The sequence below is a fragment of the Scleropages formosus genome, chromosome 13, assembly GCF_900964775.1.
Source record: "Scleropages formosus chromosome 13, fSclFor1.1, whole genome shotgun sequence".
Classification (NCBI taxonomy): Eukaryota; Metazoa; Chordata; class Actinopteri; order Osteoglossiformes; family Osteoglossidae; genus Scleropages; species Scleropages formosus.
In genome coordinates this window covers 1,369,423-1,387,920 of record NC_041818.1, presented here as the reverse complement: position 1 = coordinate 1,387,920, position 18,498 = coordinate 1,369,423, and the positions used below count along the sequence as shown (strand labels likewise).

Sequence of the window (18,498 nt, the reverse complement as noted above, 5' to 3'; positions counted from 1 at the left end):
ACACTGCCTTCAGGTCTGGTGACAAGGCAGCATACCGCACAGCAAGGGCCAATCTGTCCCGGGCTATGAGAGGGGCAAAGTGCAATTAGGCAAGAAGAATCCACCATCATTTTCTAAACTCCAAGGACATAAAGTGCATGTGGCAAGGCATTCAGACTATCACAGACTACAAAGCTACATCACTTGCCTGTTATGGTGACGGCTCACTCCCAGAAGCGTTGAATGATTTCTACGCACGGTTTGAAACACAGAACAACATGCCAGCAGGTGAGATCACCCCAACTCCCACCAACCGGGTACTTTGTCTGTCTACAGTAGATGTCAGGAAGACTCTTTCCAGAGTTAACCCACAGAAAGCTGTGGGTCCTGACAACATACCTGGCCGGGTACTCAGGGAATGTGCTGATCAGCTTGCAGATGTCTTCACAGACATCTTCAGCATTTCCCTGAGCCAGGCAGTTGTCCCTGTGTGCTTCAATACGATCATAAGCATCCCTGTGCCGGAGAAATCATTGGTGTTCTGCCTGAATGACTACCGACTAGTTGCACTCATGCCTATCAGCATGAAGTGTTTCGAGTGGCTAGTCATGAAACACATAAAGAGCAATCTTCCCACCACACTGGACCCATTCCAGTATGCCTACCGTCCCAACCGTTCAACAGAAGACGCCGTATCTGCTACCATTCACCTTTCTCTGACCCATCTGTACAAAAAGGACAACTATGTAAGGATGTTGTTCATTGACTTCAGTTCAGCATTAAACAGAATCATGCCTCAGAAATTGATTACAAAGGTGAGCCTGCTGGGTCTGACCATCTCCCTCTGCAACTTTAACCTGGACTTTTTGACCGGGAAACCTCAGTCCGTCAGGATCAGCAACTCCACCTCCAGCACCACCATACTGAACACCGGCACTACCCAGGGCTATGTGCTCAGTCCACTGCTGTTTACCCTATTGACTCATGACTGTTCTGCAAAGTACAGTTCAAATCATATCATCAAGTTTGCTGACGACACTACAGTTGTGGGCCTCATCAGCAACAATGATGAGTCAGCATACAGAGAGGAGGTAAACCAGCTCGCAGAGTGGTGTAAAGACAACAATCTATCTCTCATTGTTGATAAGACTAAAGAGATAATTCTTGACTTCAGGAGGACCTGAGTAGACCACTCACCTCTGCACATCAATGGAACAACTGCGGAGAGAGTCAAAAGCTTGTTCATGTTCTGTGTTGCACCAGATACAGGGGGACCAAGATGGCTGCCTGATTGGATGCACATTTTGAGCTCTTGCACCAAGTTTTGGAAAAGAATAGCGAAAAGGCTTCTAATTAGACAGTGACTGTATTGTTCAGTAGCAAAGTGAGTGCATTCTCATTTGTTTACGTTCCAATGGTTCATCAGCATGGTCTTTCGTCTTCTTTGGCTGTGAGCTCCGCACATGCGCCAGCATGCTGGGGCCACGATTATACACAAGACATGTGTGAAGACAAGGCAGTGTGTACAGCCAAGGAGGAGAAGGAGTTCCCCCGCTGCCCACCACCCCGAGCATATTGCCTGCTGCCAGAAAGAAATCACTGGAGTCTGACGGCGTGATGCCGGCTGGTGAGCTCGCGTGTCAGTTAGCGAACATCACTAAGCTGATAAACAGCAGGTCTGATGCAACTGAGAGGCAAATCTCTGACTTGAATGAGAAAGTGGAAGCTGTTTTTACTGACCTCAAGGCTATCACTGTGAAAGTTTCTAACCTCAAGCAGCTTGTTGAAAGAGTGGAGCAGCCTGTCAGGTTGGTGAGGAGGATCTTGAAAATTACATGAGAAGGCAGAATTTGAAACTGTTGGGAGTTCCAGAACATGCCCAAGAAAACATTTGTCTTGAAGTGATAAAGATTTGCCAGAATGTCTTACGCAGTGAGAAGGACAAACTTGCTGATGCTCTTGACATATCGCCTTGGAAAGAGCTGGCAAACGGATGAAGGTGGAAGATCTAGAGCGATCATCCTACAGTTCATGTTATGAATGTCCAGAAATGCTATGTGGAGGCCAGCTAAGACTTCCTCTTACCTGAAGGACCATGGCCTGCAGTTTAAGGTGGATTTCTCTAAGGAAGACCAAGAGAACAGGCATCAGCTTTGGCCAGAGGTTCGGAAGGCCCAGCCAGCGGAAAGACAGCCTAGTTCGTAGGAGCCAGAATTTACAGCAAAGGAGAAGGAGAGAACGTTGCAGGATGACTATGTTGAACTGTTCACTCATTGTTGTTCTGTCATGTGCCTTATTAACAGATAGTTATGTTATTAGGCATAGATTATCTGCACTCTTTTGGTATGGGCCATAATTTTACATGGATTTGTGCCATTTTCTAAAACCCTGGATGACGTTGATTTAAGAAGCATATTTTATGTTGTTAAAGTTGTCACTTAAGAGAATATAGCTTAGATTACAATAGAATTTTGCTAGAAGTTTCTTTTCACAAAACTTGAAATGTTCTGTGGTGCTACTCATTTCATTGACCTACTTATCTCATTTTATAGAGTATTAGACTCAATAGAGGTTAAAAATGATTTTTTTTTTATTTGATCTTTGTATTTTGTATTTTAATGTCTTTTTCGGATGTTTCATTGAATGCCAGGGGGTTGAGAGACAATGTGAAGCATAAGGCCTTGTTTTTGTTTACCAAACACTTAAAAACTAATTTTGTTTTTTTCAAGAGACACACTCTGTTACTAGTGATGTTAATTTGTGGAAATCACAATGGGGTGGGGATTTCTGGCCGTCCCTTGAGTCAGAGCGCTCTGCAGGGATTTCATGCCTAAAAAGTACTTTTGAAGGTAAGGTCCTCCACTCTGATTGTGATCTTAATGGCCATTTCATTTGTTTAGTTAACAAATATGACAATTATTTTAATTGTGGTTAATGTTTATGAAACTACCAATGACCAGTTACTTAATTTGATGGAGGAGAAACTTGTACACTGGCTGTCCAAATATCTAGAGGCCTATTTGTTGAAAGAAGGAGATTTTAATTTTGTTTTGGATGAGGCTAAAGTTAGATGGCCACCAGTTGACCCTCTTGCTTAAAATCTACTTTAGAACTTCTCATGAACAAAGTTGATGTTATGGACATATGGAGGGAGAAATTTCTAAATGATAGGTTATACACCTGGAGCTACAGAGATGGCTCTTTACAGTCATCTATAGACTTCTGGCTTGTTTCTAAAGCAATAGATAAAAATAGCATTACAGTTAATATCCTAACAACACTGTTGACTGTGGAACATCTTGCAGCAGTGGGGCTTCTTACTGGAAGCTGAACAGCTCCCTTCTTAAACACAAATCTGTACGGTCGAAGCTGAAGAAGTTGATCATTTATTACTGGGCTAGCCCAGAAGGATGGTTTGTTTAGTTTCAACTGGGAGCTATTAAAGTTTGAAATAAGCAAATATTTAAAAAATTACAGCAGCTCTCTAGCCAAATCTTGATGTGTTTTGGAGGAAGTTATTTCAGAGATCACTACCCTTTCCAGTTTACCGCCAGGGAGTTCATCAGAAGAGGAGAGATTAAGGTTAACTGAGCTACAGAGCAAATTGGATGGCATGTACAGAGCAAGAGCAGAGGGAGCTTTCATAAGGTCTCAACAGAAGTGGCTGGAGAATGGAGAGCAAATGTCTACATTTTTCTTCAAGCCTGAGAAATCACAAACTTAATTCTATTTCTCAGATGAACGTTGAGGGTGTCAAATGACAACACCTGACTCTGCTCCAGCACCAGATTAACTGCTCACCCTTTAAAAGACCCTCCTCAGCTCCCATACCTTTGCGGAATCTCGTCAGAGACAATTGCCCGTCCTTGTGACTCCTTGCTCATCTTCAGTTCTCAGTTCAAGTTCTCTGGCTGTTGACCCTTCGCTTTGTTTCTTGATCACGTCCATGGATCTTCATTCTGACCCTGATCGCTGATCGACCGACCACCCACCTGTCCCTGACATCGAGAACTTGCCTGATCCTCTGAATCCAGACGAACGACCCAGCATTTGGGTCCTTCCATCCCGGTTCACCATGACAGAGGGAAGTGTTACCAAGAGCCCAAAGGAAATTTGCAACTTTTATTATGGCTAAGAGGGTGGCGTGGTGGCGCAGTGGGTTGGACCAGGTCCTGCTCTCTGGTGGGTCTGGGGTTTGAGTCCCGCTGGGGGTGCCTTGCGACAGACTAGCGTCCCGTCCTGGGTGTGTCCCCTCCCCCTCCGGCCTTACGCCCTGTGTTGCCGGGTAGGCTCCGGTTCCCTGCGACCCTGTATGGGACAAGCGGTTCTGAAAATGTGTGTGTGTGTGTGTGTGTGTGTGTGTGTGTGTGTGTGTGCCATTCTGTTTGCCAGAAGATTTAAACCAGTGTTAGATTCAATTATTGAGGAAAATCAATTTGGATTTATTAGTTTAAGGCATATTATCAGTAGTATAAGATTGATCCTAGACCTAACTGATTATTATTCTGATTTTGCTGTGGATGATAGGTTTATATTATTTCTGGACTTTTACAATGCATTTGATGCTATTGAGCACCCCTTAATTTTTTACTGTTTACAAAGTTTTGGTCGGAGGTCGATGATCGACTTTGTAGTCGTTTCTTCTGATCTTCAGCCATATGTCTTGGACACTCGGGTGAAGAGAGGGGCTGAGCTGTCAACTGATCACCACCTGGTGGTGAGTTGGATTCGATGGCGGGGGAAAAAGCCTCAAAGAGATTCTGGCAAACCGTCCGGTGACTCAGAGGGGGGGAAGCAGTGTTCCGCCAACACTGTTTACAGTGGAAGTGGTGCGCTGCTGACTTCAACTGAGGATGTCCTCGGGCGGTGGAAGGAGTACTTTGAGGATCTCCTCAATCCCTCCGACACGCCTTCCGTAGAGGAAGCTGAGGCTGGGGACTCGGAGGGGGAATCGTCCATTACCCTGGCTGAAGTTGCTGAAGTAGTCAAAAAACTGTTCGGTGACAAGGCTCCGGGGGTGGATGAGATCCGCCCCGAGTTTCTCAAGTCTCTGGATGTTGTGGGGCTGTCTTGGCTGACACGCGTCTGCAGCATCGCGTGGAGTTCAGGGACAGTGCCTCTGGACTGGCAGACCGGGGTGGTGGTCCCTCTTTGCAAGAAAGGGGACCGGAGATTGTGTTCCAACTATAGGGGATCACACTCCTTAGCCTCCCTGGGAAAGTCTATGCCGGGGTACTGGAGAGGAGAATCCGACCGATAGTTGAACCTCGGATCCAGGAGGAGCAATGCGGTTTCCGCCCTGGCAATGGAACACTGGATCAGCTCTATACCCTCACTAGGGTGTTGGAGGGTTCATGGGAGTTTGCCCAACCAGTCCATATGTGTTTTGTGGACCTGGAGAAGGCATTTGACCGTGTCCCTCGTGGCATCCTGTGGGGGGTACTTCGGGATTATGGGGTTCGGGGCTCGTTGCTACGGGCTGTTTGTTCCCTGTATGACTGGAGCAGGAGCTTGGTTCGCATTGCCGGCAGTAAGTCAGACCTGTTCCCAGTGCATGTTGGACTCCGCCAGGGCTGCCCCTTGTCACCGATTCTGTTCATTATCTTTATGGACAGAATTTCTAGGCGCAGCCAGGGAACGGAGGGTGTCTGTTTTGGTGGCCGCAGGATCTCGTCTCTGCTTTTTGCGGACGATGTGGTCCTGTTGGCTTCATCGAATCAAGACTTACAGCGTGCACTGGAGAGGTTTGCAGCCGAGTGCAAAGCGGCGGGGATGAGAATCAGCACCTCCAAATCCGAGACCATGGTCCTCAGTCGGAAAAAGGTGGATTGCCCCCTCCGGGTTAGGGGGGAGTTGCTCCCTCAAGTGGAGGAGTTTAAGTATCTCGCGGGGTCTTGTTCACGAGTGAGGGAAAAATGGAGCGGCAGATTGACAGACGGATCGGTGCGGCGTCCGCGGTAACGCGGTCATTGTACTGGTCTGTTGTGGTGAAGAGGGAGCTGAGTCGAAAGGTGACGCTCTCAATTTACCGGTCGATCTACGTTCCTACCCTCACCTATGGTCATGAACTCTGGATCATGACCGAAAGAATGAGATCGCGGATACAAGCGGCAGAAATGAGTTTCCTCCGCAGAGTGGCTGGGCGCACCCTTAGGAATAGGGTGAGGAGCTCAGTCACCCGGGAGGAGCTCGGAGTAGAGCCGCTGCTCCTCCGCATCGAGAGGAGCCAGTTGAGGTGGCTCGGGCATCTGTTCCGGATGCCTCCTGGACGCCTCCCTGGGGAGGTGTTCCGGGCATGTCCCACTGGACAGACCCAGGACACGTTGGAGAGACTACATCTCCCAGCTGGCCTGGGAACGCTTTGGGGTTCCCAGAGAGGAGCTGGAGGAGGTGTGCGGGGAGAGGGAAGCCTGGGGGGCTCTGCTTAGACTACTACCCCCGCGACCCGGTCCCGGATAAGCGGAGGAAGATGGATGGATGGATGGATGGATGAACACTATTGAGGCATGTAATAATAAGAAGGTCATTAACATTGTATATGATTGTAATATTTTTAGGGTGTTGATGTCTGTAGTTATTGGAATGTTTTGTAAATTTTTGTGTATTTATTTATTTTTGTTTGCCTTCCCTTGGCTAGGTCTGCTTGTTTTGGATTAATTTTCTTGTATTGTGAGTGTTTGAATAGTTTTTTTTTTTTTTTTTTTTTTAAAAAAAACGTCTTCCTTCCGCCCTTACCCGTTCACTACGTGTGACGTCAATGTTTCCGGGTCACATGGTGTTGCGCCCACTTTCGTCCGGGCGTTTCGCAGTAATGGCGGCCACAACAAACTCGGTAGAACAAGTGGCAGGAGCGAAATCGGCGCCGTCTCCTAATGTGCCGCTGGAACTGGGACAGCCTCCGGTCATAGAGGGGTTCGCCCCGCGGTCGCGAGCCAGAGATGAGGGCTTCATGGACAAGTTTGCTAGGAAAACTAAGGAAAACCCCTTTGTGCCCTTAGGTAAGTTACGTAAAGTCACGCAAATGTCATACGTCGGGTGTGTGGGGAGGTACTCTTATTAAACATACTAATAATAGTAACAATTCAATTCCTCTGCTGCTTCCCTGATTACATAACAATGAAAGTTATCTGACTCAGTAACTGCAGCTTTTTCTCCTGTCCTTCCTGGCAAATTGTCTCTTGATTCAAATTTCCTAGTTTTCTGAGCACTTCTGTTCTTCCAAGCTTTACGCACAGTTTCGTGGCACACCTTTCTCGCACGCATGAAGACGCATCAGTAGGGCCTTAAGCTACTGGGTGGGACACCTGAAGGGTTTGACCGAATGAAATAGGTGCCACTGCTGGTGTTCAAGCACAATGCAAGTGCACCCTGGACTGGACCGACTAGAATATCAGCAGCATTAAAACATGGTTTTCAGGTTATGTGTAACAGTTTACCAGCCAAAGGCCAACGGCAAAAATGTTTGACTTTTGTACAATCCTCACTTTGAAATGAAACAAGAAAACAAACTTGCTGTCTTGGGCAGCAGGTGGCACAGTGAATAGCTCTGCTGTCTCACAGCGCCTGGGTGATGCGAGAGGGCGTGCGTTCGATCCCCACTCAGTCTGTGTGGAGTTTGCATGTTCTCCCCATGTCTGCATAGGTTTCCTCTGGGTACTCCGGTTCCCACACACACTCCAACGACATGCTGTTCAGGTTCCCCCATGGTGTGTGAATGTCACAGAGAGAGTGTTTCACTGATGTATGGATGAGTAACGCATTGTAAGTAGTGTATCAAGCAGTGTAAGTTACCTTGGTGAATAAGGTATGTGGGCTGGTAACACTACATAGAGTTTGTTTGGAGAAAAATGTCCGCTAAACAAATAAATGTGAATGTCCTGCGCTTTGTGTCTGTGGGGATACACTGTTTCACACTATCCCTTTTCGTTTGTCTCCAGGTTGCCTGGCGACGGCAGCAACCCTAACGTACGGCCTCATATCCTTCAAACAAGGGAAGACACGGCAGTCGCAGCTGCTCATGCGGGGTCGCATATTTGCACAGGGTTTCACGGTGGTGGCGATAGTGGTGGGCGTGGCAGCGGCCGCCCTGAAGCCGAAGCAATGACCCCAGATTTCATTGGCAGAGCTGTCCGTCATGTGGCTGTAGCAGCTCCTGCTTGCAGATTTCCCCTCTGCAGGGCACCAGAACAGGGACCCACTTGTTTGCTGTAAAGGCCAGACATTCTGTGTTCTGTCAATCTGTGATGCCTTCGTGTACCCAGGAGTTTCCATAACATGTACATTTGCTTTTTAAGGAATGCAAGGTGACATTGAAACGATTGTAATGGCATTGCTGCACACATAAAGTGTGATGCCTCTAAAGGAAAAAAGTGATTTGAGTTGCTGCAATGCTGTAACTCCAGTTTATTACAAAAGGGGGGGGGGGGGGGGGGGGGTTTACTCCAAGTTTGAAACAGTGCTTACACTTGTTGTATTCTGTTCCCACTTTACCTTCTGACTTAAAGGAATATTTTGCTGATAATCACACCCCCACTATGAAAGTTGTATTCCTCATTATCATTAAAGTATGGAAATGCCTAGTGCCCATGTTGCTGCTCTACGTAATTGCACATTTCTGATGAAGCAGCTCGTTTTGCATGTGTTTCAAAGGCCACATTTTGCTTTGAGCACTGCTGTTAGAATTATCCCATACCAGCTTTTTACTTCTGTTTCAGCAAGTTATAGTGGACTCGGCTAAGCTTGTGGGAAGTTGAAAGCTTTGGACTTGTGCAGGTACTGGAGAGCCTCACTGTTCTCATCAGCTTTTTCATCTGTTACACAGAGTCAGTGCTATTTATTAGAGCAGGGCAAATGCAGCTTCCACATCAGCACTGGTGGACTCCATTTACAGTTTGTTAGCACTCAGGGCAGTGGAGTACACCTGCCATGCTTCTCGTTGTCAGGGGACAAGGGAAGAAGTCACTGTGCAAAGTTATGTTGTAAACACTTGTTATAAAGGGGGTGTATCTTTGGTATTGTTACATGCCTATTAATGCTGATATCAGTAACCACAATCTCACTGAAATTTCACTGAATTCAGAATGTATGAAATCGAGCAGTTATTGTGTACAAAAAGGAGACCAACACATTTAATAGAGAATGGTTTTATTTTTCTCATTGTAACAGATTTCGGTGAAATGCCTGCTTGTCTAAAAAATGCTGCCTTATTTTAGACTATACAACATAAACACATGCAGATATATAGATAAGCAATAACAGAAGAATACACAACTGATGTGATGAGGGTCACCTTTTCTCTGAAATATCATTATAGAATAGAGTAAAAATTAAGTCTAACATAAGAGTGGAGGCAGTACAGTAACTGATCACGTATCATTGGATTGACAGCACGCGCACACAGCCCATGTTTAAAACTTTAATGTCAAGGTGCTGGGAAGGGACAAGAGGCTCCAAAGAAGCTCTACATGAAGTCAGGCAAAACCCTCCTGTTGTCTGTTGTCCTCACCTCCTTCATTATCTCATTGGCAAGTCTAGTCTAGTCTAATTGATGTCCTTTGAGTGAAAGCGCGGGGGAGGGGGGAGGATAACTTTTGTCCAGGGGCTAAGGAGGCTCTTTGGGCATTATGATGTTCAGAAAGGCCACCAGATACAATCAACGCATACACTGGTGCGCATAAACAGGTCACCTGACACCCTGTAGCCCCTTACAGTATCTCATTACTACAGTACAAAAAAAGCCAATGGGCTCTAGGAAACAGTTCCCTCACAACGGCACAGTGCCCGGAAGATGGATTATCAATCAGTTGATTATCGGTATGATCATGGGAGCCTAAAGCATATAATGGAACATTACAGGATTTCCTAGGATCAACTATGACGAGTGTCATACATAATGAGGCTCTAAGCGTGTCCAAAAGCATGGTGTCACTGCTGTGTCAATGCAACGATTGCTGCATCTGAAGCAAACTACCATGGTAAGACTTGGAATAAAATGCAATTTCGTACTCTTAGTACTGCATTTCCCACGGATGCTCCAACTGGCTATAGGACGACATTGTCCTTATGGTGTGTTTTCACTGCACGTTCAGAATGCGATGCAGCACACAAAATGCTCGTTGGGCATGTGGAGTTTTTCAATAAACCTACGTGACCCCTTATCCTACAACATCCCATCAGTGTTCATCACTTCGTGCATGTTCACTTTTTCTGTTATCTGGACATTTCAATCACATTGTACTTAATGTCATACAAAAGGGGATGAATAGCATTTCAACGTTTTAAGTGCTGTGGCATACAGAAGCATCATCACCTGGGGACAGGTGAAATACAAGGCAGGCTGTGGCCTTTGAGCAGCAAGCCAATCAGAAAACAAACATTGTTACGAAAAGGAAAGATCAGCAGCTGCAATTTTAAAACAACTTTTCGCACGAGTACTTGAAGGCAAATCTAGAGAAGGCAAGTGCTTTGGTACATGGGCAGCGCCACTTCTTTAAAGCAGCAAACTGCACATGCTAGATGGCGGGCTGCTCAAGAAAAGGGCGAACCAAACAATCAGACAAAACACAAGGCTCGATGCTGCAAGCAACATCAGGGGAACTGGAGATCAACAAATAATGGTACTTAGAGCAACCGAAGGACATCTAGAGATGCAGCACATCACCCCTCCGTCAGTGGCTGGCAGAAAGGGGCCAAACAGTTCTGTTCAGTATTTCATTGGATTTTTTTTTTTTTTTTTTAACGTTGAGCTGCAAAAACATGGCATTTGTATACATTTTAAAAGCCTTGCCCTTCCAATGCACAGGGTGACAAAGTACCTGGTGAGGTGGCTGAACTGTGTGGAGGAGAACTGCTGAGACATGGCTGCTACCCCCAGACAGGAGCACTGATGATCTTGCATCTGTAGGCAAAAGGAACCGAAATCTGAACGTGGTTAAAAAGAGAGTAATGAGCAAAACGACTGAGCGCTGCTACGCCACTGTTTTTCTTTTTTTTTGGGGGGGGGGGGGAGGTCATGCCCTAGCGGATAAGGGGCATCTGTTTCAGTGAGATGAGCACAGAGCGCATGCGAGACACGTCTTTTGATTGCTTGTTGGTCTTCGGGTTGAAGTCGCAGAGCCGCGCCACCCTCTCCCACTCGGACCCAGGCGTGTCTTCATCACACTCCTTCCGGAAGGCCTCTTCAGAAGCCCTTCGAGAAGCAAGAAAGGGCATTTTAGACAAGTGAGAGCGGCAGTTCCCACACACACAACCACCATACTACGCAGCTGCCTACTGCTAAAGCATACAGTGTCTGTAAATGTGTTCAAAAAACAATAAAAAAACTCCTAGTTTCCTACCCAATAAATATCACGGAACTGATATTTCAGTACTGACATTCATCTTCTGAGTAACGTGCAGCTCATCCATCAGCCTTTCCTTGAAAATAAAGGAGTGAAAAATGTTGACTAACTCATGAAAATTGTTACCAAAATCATTTATAGTAATGCTAAGATATTTTGGAACAAAATAAGAATCAATCAAATAAAACAATAAGACCAATAAAGCACTGGGAGGCGACCCATCATATGTCAGACAAAGGCAGTAATGCGGGCACCATGGGGCTTGTGAGCACCCTGCCTGAAGCGACCTGCCCCGGCTCCTCTTCGCTACCCTTGTCAAATATTATGCACTGTGCATCACTTGTACTGCAAAGCCACCAAAAACAAATTACACCTGTAAAGATAAAACTAAACACAGAAAATGTGGCCACTGTTCCAACCAGCTCTAGTACAACCTCTCTTTCTTTCCCCCAAATGGAAAAGCAGTGCGAAAAAGTGCACAATGTACGATTGTTTTAACAGTGGTGCTACTTTAACATGACAGTTATTCAGACGTGTTTTTTAATGCACAGAATTCTCATGCATTACATGTGTTCATTATTATTCTAGTATATTTGTTATGGTGGGAGCAGAGATTGTATTGGAGTCATTATTTATCTAGGCCTGTTAGATAAAACTAAGTTAGAGGAATGAACCGATGACACTTTGAGACATGGAATAAATCAGCGTCTCCAGTTAAGTCAAGCCTTGAATGAAGGAACATTTCCATTAGTTTTTTTCTTCTTTTTTAAAGAAAAAAGTTGCTCTAAGCATGACAAACTCAATAGTCTAGGCTTTGCCATGCAAAAATATTACTTAAACAAGCCCAGTACATACATTTCATTAGTTACACTATCCATGTAGCACGCTGAGGATGACTGCAGCAATTATACTGCCAAAATAAATTAACAGTAAAAACAGGTCTCGTTTCAAATATGCAACTGAGTACATTTGGAATATTGGAAACATTAAACATGCTAAATGGTTAAATGCCAACCAGAAATCTACAGCACTACACATTAAAATGGACGAGTCAGTGTGCACATCCTCCAGCTGATTTTATGTAAATTTGCTATTCAAACACAAAAGCAGCTGTTAATGCAAGGTACACACCATCACTCTGAAATAATGCACCCTTGTACATTTTTGAAAACAAGCTTTTCAGCACCATTTAAATGTGACATTTTCCCCATTCTATACAGTATGTCCTTTTGCAATGTGTGGGTGTAACAACCTAACCGATTACCTATGTGTATATTGTCAGTCCTTCGTAACATGTTCAAATGTGTCCCCTTCCAAACAAAACTATGCTACTATAAACCTTCGTATGCATTATGGTCATCTCTTATAAGCAAGAAAATGGGATATAAATTCAGATGAAATACAGCTAATGACATATTTCAGAAATGATTAGACAAACAGCCATATGCAGAGAGCTCAGTGGGTGACATGCCTCTTCGCGGGAAAGGTTCATAGAACACGTGAAGATGCTGTGGATGCCTCGCACAATGGCGGGGGGACACAAAGTGACATGAACAAACTGCATTGCAATGACTACATGACGTGGGAGGATTTAACACCACTACAGTCATAAAAGATTCACCTTATACAATCATAAGTGATGGCAATATTTCACAGTGATGCATGCAAGCTGACGACCACACGGATGTGCATGGTAAGCACAGAAACTCATCCACAGGACTTCCACTAAATGAGACAGCAAATTATAAATGAAGTGAAGCTAATTGTAAATGACAATTAGAATTACAATATAAATGAGAAGAAAGACTGTGCTGTACTGCCATTCTCTGAAATGCACTTAGTATTTGCAGAGACACTATGCCGCCACTAGGAATACATTTAAAACCAGGACAGCAGCAGTGCTCCTGAAGAGAGCAAAGCAATTAGGAGCGAGTCCACAATTAAACTCTGAAATAAAATTTAACTTATCGTGGCCTATAATCAACTTTCCTGTCCTCCACTATACAGTAGCTGTAGCACAGTAGCAAAATCTAGCAGGAAAATAAGACTCCTGCTATTCTAAAAAGCTGTACAACACTTAGAGTCCACTTAAAGTACTCACATTCTTTATTTAGCCAATATTTTGTTTGAAGGGGAATTTCTAAAAAATTCCCCAAATGTACTGTGTAATGAGACTTCCCTTATTGAACTGCACTGTATTCATAATTTAAAAAACCAGTAAGAAAAATATTTTTTTACATTGTATATGCATATATATATATATATATATATATATATATATATATATCAAATGGGAACATTTTAGAAGATATTGGGACACACACACACACACACACACACACACACACACACCTTATTTCTCTACAGAAGGGGAAAAAAGTAAAATGGTGTTAAGAAAAGGCTAGAAGGAAGAGGATCCAACATACACAAAGCCTATTGCATCAGCGTGGGGCTGCTCGTAGAAAGCCTGATCTGCAATCCTAGCGCGCATGCGGATTAGTCCGGACACACGCAGAGCCAGAGGCAGAGACAAGAAGGGACAGAGAGAAAAAAGGTCAGTGTCACACAAGCAGCAGACACAGGGAGGCATGGCAAGAGTCACAGTCACAGACAGTCAACACGTTTATAATGGCAAAAAGATACCGTGTCAGACTTGGGGAGAGTCTGCTGAAAAACACAAGAGAAGGTTGTATTAGTAGAGCAAAGCCCCCCCCCCCACACACACACACACACACACACACACACACACACACACACACACTTTCCTCTGTCCTTCAGCACTGGCTCACTGTCTACACAGGGCAGTAAGGCACAGGACCATTAATAGCTAACATGTCAATGCGGAGTCTTCAGCATCACACACAGCATAAAACGGTCAATATGAGTGAGAGAGAAGTGTGTTGATGCACAATGCAGCGTACACACACAACGTTTCAGAAACTTTTGGGAGGATGAAGTGTCTCAAGCCGATACTGGCTGCATCTTGGGTTCCCACACATTTCTGTCTAGGTTTAGAGGGAGCCTCCACTAGCGTTCCAACACACACAGGCGTCACGCTGCGTTACATCCTGTCCCATCGCCTTACAGTTGCATACCAAACACACTCTGGATTCATACGGTTCTTAAAAACAAAACATTCTTAAAAAACATTCTGTGGCAAGCCTGTGACACTTTCTAATGTGATGTCAAATGACAAACTATTCTTCATTCCACTTCCCTAAACAAATAAACTGCTACAGTACAACTATTCAATGTAAGTACTTTAAAAACAAGTTTCAAATTTATACTTGTCAAAACAATAGACTTTTACTCGTGACTGGATTAGGCCTTTCCATATATGTGCAAACGTGTGCACAGTGTAGTATATATGCGGCACAGTGAGTAGCACTACCGTCTCACAGCGCCCGAGTGGTGCGAGAGGACGTTAGTTCAATCCCAGCTCAGTCTGTGTGGAGTTTGCATGTTCTCCCCGTGTTTGCGTGGGTTTCCTCCCACTGTCCAAAGACATGCTGTTCAGGTTCACCCATAGTGTGTGAGTGACACAGAGAGTGTGTGTTCCACTGATGTATGGATGAGTGACCCATTGTAAGTAGTGTATTTAGCAGAGTAAGTCACCATAGTGAATAAGGTGTGTGGTTTGGTAACACTGCTAGAGTTCATTGGAGGTCACTTTGGAGAAAAGTGTCTGCTAAATAAAAATATGTATTTACTTAGTTTAATTTAGACTGACTTAAGCAACAATGGAGTGAAAGTGATACAGTACAGCCATTTCCATCATGTATGACACAATACAAGTAACACTTTCTTTAAATTTCTTCCGTAACGTTTCTGTCCATGTCCTCTGATGGGCTGGAGTCCCCTCCAAGGTTTACCCTACTTAGCCCAGCATCCTGTGCTTCCAGGAGAGGCTCGGGAGCAACTTAGTGACTCTCTCTACACACATCGCACATCGGAACTGTGCTACTGCCATCTCTCAAGAAACAGATGTGTTGTGCGCATTTTTCCAACTCAACTCGAGGTTCCTGTGCAACAGCAGACTGCTGAAAGCGGAGCTGTGTGCAGCACCGCAGGGTCAAGCACATTACCTGTTGTTGGCCCTGTTCTTCTCCATCTGCTCCGCCTGGTGCATGTGCCAGTCCTCCAGCTCCTTCCTTGCCTTCTCCTTCCACTCCTCCTCTGCGGCCCTGGAGGCGGAGTCTGTGTGCGCAGGTGGACAGACAGCACACACACTGCTGTTAGTGCGAGCCACACGTATGCATGGCTCAGCCACCAAGAGCTGCCATGAAGCGACACACAAGTTTCCCATCCACACACAGAGACAAAGAACCTTTCCAGCACCTCCAGCGCTCAAACAACCAGATAAATTGTGTCTACAAATTAACTGTGTTGATCGCACTCTTCATTACAGCGCTGGTACCCATCCACTCCTCTGTTCAGGGTATTTCAACATGTGCAGCCCGCAGTAGCTGGTTGACCCCCACCCACCCCAACACCTTGCGCATCTGGAGAGCTACACTACTTCGGCAAAGCACAACAGATGAGACGAGCTGTGCGCAGAACTAGGCGGGACTTCCGCTCCGAAACCAGCACCAGGGGCCGTACCGAGCTGCTCGAGCCGCGCCTTCTGCTCCTCCCTCCACTTGCGCAGACTCTCGGGCTCCTGTCGCTGCTGGTCGACTCGAGCAATGGCAGCGTAGCCGTCGGTTGGTCCATTTGACTCCTGCGGCAACCATCACTTCAGCATAAGCACAGTAACTTCATGTGACACAGGTGTAAATGATGAGGCACCTTTGTGATAAAGCGCTGCCACATGTCGAATGAATCCACCCAGCAAGGGTAACATTAGAAATGTAAAAAGAATCTCCCTCTCTCTCTCACACACGTCATGATCAGACCTGAGCGGAGGAGACAGAATACCCGGGTGACACTGACACACCTGTCAGTCCCACACGCCTACACGCTCTTAAGGAAGGGAGTGTTTAAGGAGCGTACTAGTGAGTCACATGTTACGTTCCTGTACGATTCGATGCACCATTACAGCACAAATACAAAACAGAGAAAACATACAGTACCGGTAATACAATCAATCACTAAGGAACAAAGGTTAAAGAAATATGAATGGATGAGTGATCCAGTGTAAGTAGTGTATCTAGCAGTGTAAGTCACGTTGGTAAATAAGGTGTGTGGGCTGATAACACTACATAGAGTTCATTGGAGGTCGCTTTGGAGAAAAGCGTATGCTAAGTAAATATAAATATGTAATGAAAAATACTGTATACAAGTTATATAGTGACCCTGGTTGAGCAAGTACACTGCAATAAAAACATTGAGTAGAAACAAGACTAGGAAAAAAGGCAACTGCAGCGTACGGGATTCTGTACTTAACCTTCAACACATGTCCCAGATTCATGAAAACTAAATACCGCTCATGAAACTATATGAATTACTGCTGATGAATCTGTTTTTCATGGATACTTTTCCTTTGCAAATCACATGAAAGAAGTGGCCAAAGTATGAGTGCTCACCTGGAATATGTCTCCGTTCATTGTGGTAGTGACCGTAGTCCCTCCCCCAAATTCATCTACAACACACGTTGGAAAATGGTTAAACACTCCACACAAATGGCACATTGCTCAAAAGAACAGTAACTACTGTAGTGCACTATCTTACAAAGAGCTCTATTGTTTAGATACTATATGTATAAGTACTGTAGCTTCAAATCAAAAGCCCTTGTTGTGCTACTTGTCACTAAAACCATGGCATAATGATCAAACAAGACAACCAGTCAAAAAGGTTGTAGTTCAATCATATACATTTCCATGGTAAACTACAGTACTACTTACATACATAGGGAATGCAGTCAAAAATAATGACTGCCTTCAAACACAAACAGAACCTTTCATCATTGACATGGCTGTGGAACAGTAGTGGGTGAAACCTCGTTCCTCTTCATTCCACCAGCTTAACATCATGAATGATCATCTCTCTCTCTCTCTCTCTCACACACACACACAGACAGACAGACACACAGACACACCGTGGCCGTGCGCAAGCCTGGCTGCTCCGTCACACTGAGGAATTCGGAATGAATGGGGTATGTTGTATTGTGTTCCTCCAACTCACCACCGCTCGCCCGACTTAGACAAACACAGTTGCCCCCCCAGCCCGCGGCCAGCGTTGTTTACACGCACAACACGGTATTTTACCCTGCTCTGTACCCACCGGCGCAGCTGGACTGCGGCGGCGGCTGTCCGGCCTCCTCCAGTATCCCGAACCCGTCGTCGTTCTCGATGCCCGCGATCTCGCTCTCCTGTTGCGCTAGGAACGCAGCGGCGGGGTCCTCCTCAACGGCCGGCGCTCCGTTGTCGGATGAAGAGAAAAAGGCGAAGTCGTCTGCCATGTTGCAATGATGCGCCCCCACAGGCAGAGCCACCCAGTCGAGCTGTCGAAGAGAGAAACACTGTTCTGGTGCTGGGTATGTCGATGCGCTCGAGTAACGAACGGGCCTCGCCGATTCTCTGCTCACCAGTTACTTCCGATTCTCGGGCGCGCTCACTTGTCACGGGACTTCGACGCTACGCTACGATGCTCGTTCGCTGTTCCGCCGTACGTGTCAGTCTCGAGGACCCGTGTCTGACACTGCGACTGCGCGGTGCTGACAGATGACGAGGTACCCGGATGTAGTTCTCGGCGCAGCAGTGTTACTGCGTCTCTGGGAATTACACACACACACACACACACACACATTTTCAGAACCGCTTGTCCCATACGGGGTCACGGGGAACCGGAGCCTACCCGGTAACACAGGGCGTAAGGCCGGAGGGGGAGGGGACACACCCAGGACGGGACGCCAGTCCGTCGCAAGGCACCCCAAGCGGGACTTGAACCCCAGACCCACCGAAGAGGAGGACTGCGGTCCAACCCACTGCGCCACCGCACCCCCTTTCTCTGGGAATTACATGACAGTGAATTCATGCTGATTTCCCTCCCCAGTCCAAAGACGTGTTTCATGTGCTTTGGTTTGTGTGTGAGTGCCCTTGTGTTGGACTGGTATCCCGTCCAGAGTGCACTGTGCCTCATACCTTATCCCTTAGACTAGGCTCTAGATCACCGCAGCCCTGACCTGACGACAGAGCGGTTATAACAATGAATGAATTTAATATTATGTTATAAAATACCG

At 45.8% G+C, this 18,498-nt stretch overlaps 2 protein-coding genes across 4 annotated transcripts; one reads left to right on the top strand and one right to left on the bottom strand.

Moving 5' to 3' along the window:
- The first annotated feature begins 6,747 nt into the window (after nt 1-6,747).
- higd2a (HIG1 hypoxia inducible domain family, member 2A) lies at nt 6,748-8,406 on the top strand. The gene is made up of 2 exons (XM_018747798.2): nt 6,748-6,977; nt 7,917-8,406. Exons 1-2 carry the CDS (start codon nt 6,752-6,754, stop codon nt 8,081-8,083), a joined length of 393 nt encoding a protein of 130 aa, XP_018603314.1. The 5' UTR covers nt 6,748-6,751; the 3' UTR covers nt 8,084-8,406.
- A 1,128-nt stretch (nt 8,407-9,534) lies between these two features.
- cltb (clathrin, light chain B) lies at nt 9,535-17,965 on the bottom strand. Of its 3 annotated transcripts, XM_018747518.2 has the most exons (8): nt 17,845-17,965; nt 17,541-17,760; nt 16,844-16,899; nt 15,921-16,038; nt 15,404-15,515; nt 13,962-13,982; nt 13,745-13,798; nt 9,535-11,167 (listed from the first exon to the last, which is right to left on the bottom strand). In XM_018747518.2, exons 2-8 carry the CDS (start codon nt 17,716-17,718, stop codon nt 10,996-10,998), a joined length of 711 nt encoding a protein of 236 aa, XP_018603034.1. In that variant the 5' UTR covers nt 17,719-17,760; nt 17,845-17,965; the 3' UTR covers nt 9,535-10,995. The 3 variants fall into 3 exon arrangements, with proteins under 3 accessions (XP_018603034.1, XP_018603123.1, XP_018603201.1); XM_018747607.2 differs by lacking the exon at nt 13,745-13,798; XM_018747685.2 differs by lacking the exons at nt 13,745-13,798; nt 13,962-13,982.
- Between the last annotated feature and the right edge of the window lie 533 nt (nt 17,966-18,498).